This window comes from Myotis davidii, unplaced genomic scaffold, assembly GCF_000327345.1.
Source record: "Myotis davidii unplaced genomic scaffold, ASM32734v1 scaffold1477, whole genome shotgun sequence".
Classification (NCBI taxonomy): domain Eukaryota; kingdom Metazoa; phylum Chordata; class Mammalia; order Chiroptera; family Vespertilionidae; genus Myotis; species Myotis davidii.
In genome coordinates this window covers 4472-8174 of record NW_006288182.1, presented here as the reverse complement: position 1 = coordinate 8174, position 3703 = coordinate 4472, and the positions used below count along the sequence as shown (strand labels likewise).

The 3703-nt window shown below is 48.0% G+C and overlaps 1 protein-coding gene across 1 annotated transcript; it reads left to right on the top strand.

Annotated features, from left to right (window-relative positions):
- The first annotated feature begins 6 nt into the window (after positions 1-6).
- On the top strand, positions 7-3265 carry LOC102758176 (semaphorin-4F-like). Its single transcript, XM_006760032.2, has 2 exons — positions 7-271; positions 3057-3265. Exons 1-2 carry the CDS (start codon positions 127-129, stop codon positions 3248-3250), a joined length of 339 nt encoding a protein of 112 aa, XP_006760095.1. The 5' UTR covers positions 7-126; the 3' UTR covers positions 3251-3265.
- Positions 3266-3703: the final 438 nt, after the last annotated feature.

The following is a 3703-nucleotide window of genomic DNA, read 5'->3' as shown; positions in this document are numbered from 1 at the left end:
GTGCGATCCGCCCGCCGGAGGCCGAACCTGGCTGAGGAGAAACCAGTGGGACCCAGGCCCGCGGCGCCGAGGCCCTGAGCAGAAACGGTAGGGTGCGCCCCACCCGGCGGCCAGGCGGAGCCACAGATGCCGGCCTCGGCCGCGCCGCCCCGCCCGGGTCCCGGGCCGCCTCCGGGCTCGCATTTCCCGCTGCTGCTGTTGGCGGTGCTGAGCGGCCCGGTGTGCGGTCTGGTTCCCCGCTGGGTGCCCAGGACCTCGCTTCCCGTCTCCGGTAAGGCGCGGGCGCCCTCGCTCTCAGCCCTTTGCGCTGCGCCCAGGCGCCTCCCGGGGGTGTCTACACCCTCCTGCTCCCGGGACCCAGGCAGCCGCATCCTGGGCCCCTCCACGCCGGCCATAACGGTCATCCGAGCCCAAGACCAGGAGGGACTCCCTCGCGGTGCTGCTCCATGGGATCCCAGCAGGGCCTCGCGCCTCGGCCCCCCGCGACACGCCCAGGCGGCTCCCGCGGCCCTTTATTCCCAGAACGCGGGAGAGTTAAGTCCGTCGCGCTGCAGACAGGGGCACTGAGGCCCAGGGCGGGTTTGGGAGTTGCCGGAGGTCATCTGTTCGCAGTTCTCTCTCCCTTATTATCCTCCTACCAGACATGCACCTGTGTCGGTCACGCCAGTTTGGTACCCATCCTGGCTTCCAAACCCAGAGGTCTTCCATTCCATTCTATTCCACCCACCCATTCTTTTGGTGGCCCGCTCAGCATTTCCATCTGCCCACTTCTCAAATTCATTCGCACATCATTCATTAGTTCTGTCCCCCACCCCCGTCTGTCCTGCCCACAGCCCTAATACTCCCCAACCCACTTCCCAGTTCCCTTCCATCTCTGACACCAGCTCCCTGCCTCCCACAATCCGTTCCTAACGTTGCCTGCTCTCCCTACCAGTTCCCTCCATTGAATGTTGGTAACCCGCTCAGTGAGTTGACTTAAAATTCTGTTTAAATGATTTCTAAAGTCTCCAAAAAGAAAAAAGGATGAGGGACATATGGACCTTTTAAAAGCTGGACAAGAAGCCAAGGGATGCCACAAGGTTAAATAAAAGTGGTCATTGGAGTGATTCACAGTTTAGAGGCTTTCTGCTGAGGTGGGCATGAGTGTGGCTGTGGGTCTTGTTTTCTTCTTAGTGGGCATTGAGTGTTAGCACTTTGGGCAGACAGAGCCAGTTAAGCTGAGAGTTCAACTTGTTGGCAAAAGCTCTCAACTAATTGATATTAATTTAGTCTTAACTTCAGACCAGTGACATTTAGGATGTTTTGAGTTGAGAGGACAAATGATTGGAGTGTGGGCTTTCAGGTTGTGCTGGAGCAAAAGCCACTACGTAGAGTTGTGATTACCAGGCTGGGTTGATGTCCAGGGACCCAGAGAGGTCCAGATGGCAAGGTGGAGCCAAGCTGGGGATACAAAAGGAGGTTGAAGGAACCAGGGCTTATTCTAAGCATGAGAGACGGCACAGTCATGAATATGATTGTAGGGAGATGGGTGGGGCTCCGTATATCAGCATATCTAGGAATGAATGGCTGCTGGGCATTCTATTAGTTTTGAGGGTAGCTGAGCAGACGAAACAGGTAGAATAGAGTTATATTAGTGGGGGCGTAGGAAGCCCGGAACCAGACATTGAGCTAAGAAGGTATGCTAACTTATTTGTTATAAGCTTTAAATAGATTAGAGTATATTTTTCCTCCCACTGCTTTCTTTCTTTCTTTTTTTTTCCAGAGAAGTGGAAGGGATGAAGGGGGAGAGAACAAGAAGGAAGCGAGGGAAACATCGATGTGAGAGTGATATAAATAGATAAGAATTTTGAATGCTGATGTGAGTTTTAGATTTGGTCAAAACAGAGCTCATACTTAAGGAAGGAAGAAAGGATGGATTTGTACTATGTGTCAGATGCTTCCACATGCTATTTTATTTAATTCTCTCAAAGACCCTGGATGGTGGTATTTACAGAGGAAAGTAATACTCAGAGAGGGCAAGTAACTTAAGATCATACAGCTGGTAAGTGAAAGAGCTAGATTTAACCTTGGGCTGATCCATTTCTAAAGCGTATACTCTTGCCCACTAGTCTCTATACCAGAGGTTCTCAACCTTCTGGTCCTTTAAATACAATTATTAATGTTGTGACGCAACCATAAAATTATTTTCGTTGCTACTTCGTAACTGTAATGTTGCTACTGTTAGGAATTGTTATGTAAATATCTGATATGCAGGATGGTCTTAGGCGACCCCTGTGAAAGAGTCGTTCAACAGCCAAAGGGGTCGGGACTTACAGATTGAGAACTGCTGCTCTATACCTTTTTGCATTTTGGGTAATGGAGGTGGGAGGGATCAAGGGTTGTGGGAGAGAGAGGAGGTAGTCTCCTAATGTGTTAGTGAAAAGAGTGTAGCATTTCCCTTCTAAATAAAAGGAAGTTATTATTAAATAGTGATTTTTTTAAGGGAAATTTATAGAGGAGAGTACTTGAAGCTTTAATAGATATTTTCAAATTGTGTGTCATGTTGCTATGAATAAATATTACAGACTTAATATTTATGTTGTTATTTTAATAAAGTGTTCTATTTTTTTAGAATATACATTTTATTGATTTTTTACAGAGAGGAAGGGAGAGAGACAGAGAGTTAGAAACATCGATGAGAGAGAAACATCGATCAGCTGCCTCCTGCACATCTCCCACTGGGGATGTGCCCGCAACCCAGGTACATGCCCTTGACCGGAATCGAAACTGGGACCTTTCAGTCCGCAGGCTGACGCTCTATCCACTGAGCCAAACCGGTTTCCGGCAAAAGTGTCCTGTTTTTATAGAGAAAGCATACTTGACTGCATTGTGTGCTAAATATTCTGGCCTCATCGGTTATTTACCTCCGGGAAAGTTACATGGACTGTCAGGTTCTGTCTTTTCCCCCTGATGGCTGATAAATAAATGGAAGATAACAAAAATTGGCTCTTCTGGCTGTGTGGACCTAACCCTTCTGAAGCGATGGCTGATACCACTCTTCCCTCTCTTTCTGCCAGAGGCTGACACTTACCTTACTCGGTTCAGTGTCCCTCAGACGTACAATTACTCTGTTCTCCTTGTGGATCCTGCTTCCCATACACTTTATGTCGGTACCCGGGACACCATCTTCGCTTTATCTCTGCCCTTCTCAGCAGAGAGACCTCGAAGGGTGAGTGATGAAAGTGGGGAAGACCCCAGAGCGTGTGATTAGATCTATGGTTTTATGGAAGGTCAGGGAGGGGTGTTGTGGTAGGAAGTGAAATGTTAGGGAAAATGAATAGGGCAGGCCATCAAGTACATTATCTCAGCTGAGGGTGTATGGGGGGTCATGGTGATGGGGGAAGTGTGTGAAGGAGGTTCATGATGAGGGGAGGAGGCCATAGTGACCAGGTTTTAGGTGATAGTGGGCAGAGGAATCATTAGAATCACATTAATCTAGTACAGTAGCTTTCAAACTTTTTTGATCAGCCCTTCATAAGAAATATATGGTATATTTTGACTCCGTACACAAAGTGTGTACTTGAACCAATATCTACTCTCCTATATGAGATACATTCAGATATATTTTGATAAAAGTAATCTTGGCTGTGATTTCACAATTGATTTTATTACTTGTGAATAGCTAGGGACCTCCACTTTTAAAAACAGTGCTCTGGGGGTGAGG

Coding starts and splice junctions, on each gene's coding strand:
- LOC102758176 (XM_006760032.2), top strand. CDS start 127: ATGCCGGCCTCGGCCGCGCCGCCCCGCCCGGGTCCCGGGCCGCCTCCG. Junction 272..3,056: donor GACCTCGCTTCCCGTCTCCG/GTAAGGCGCGGG, acceptor TCTTTCTGCCAG/AGGCTGACACTTACCTTACT.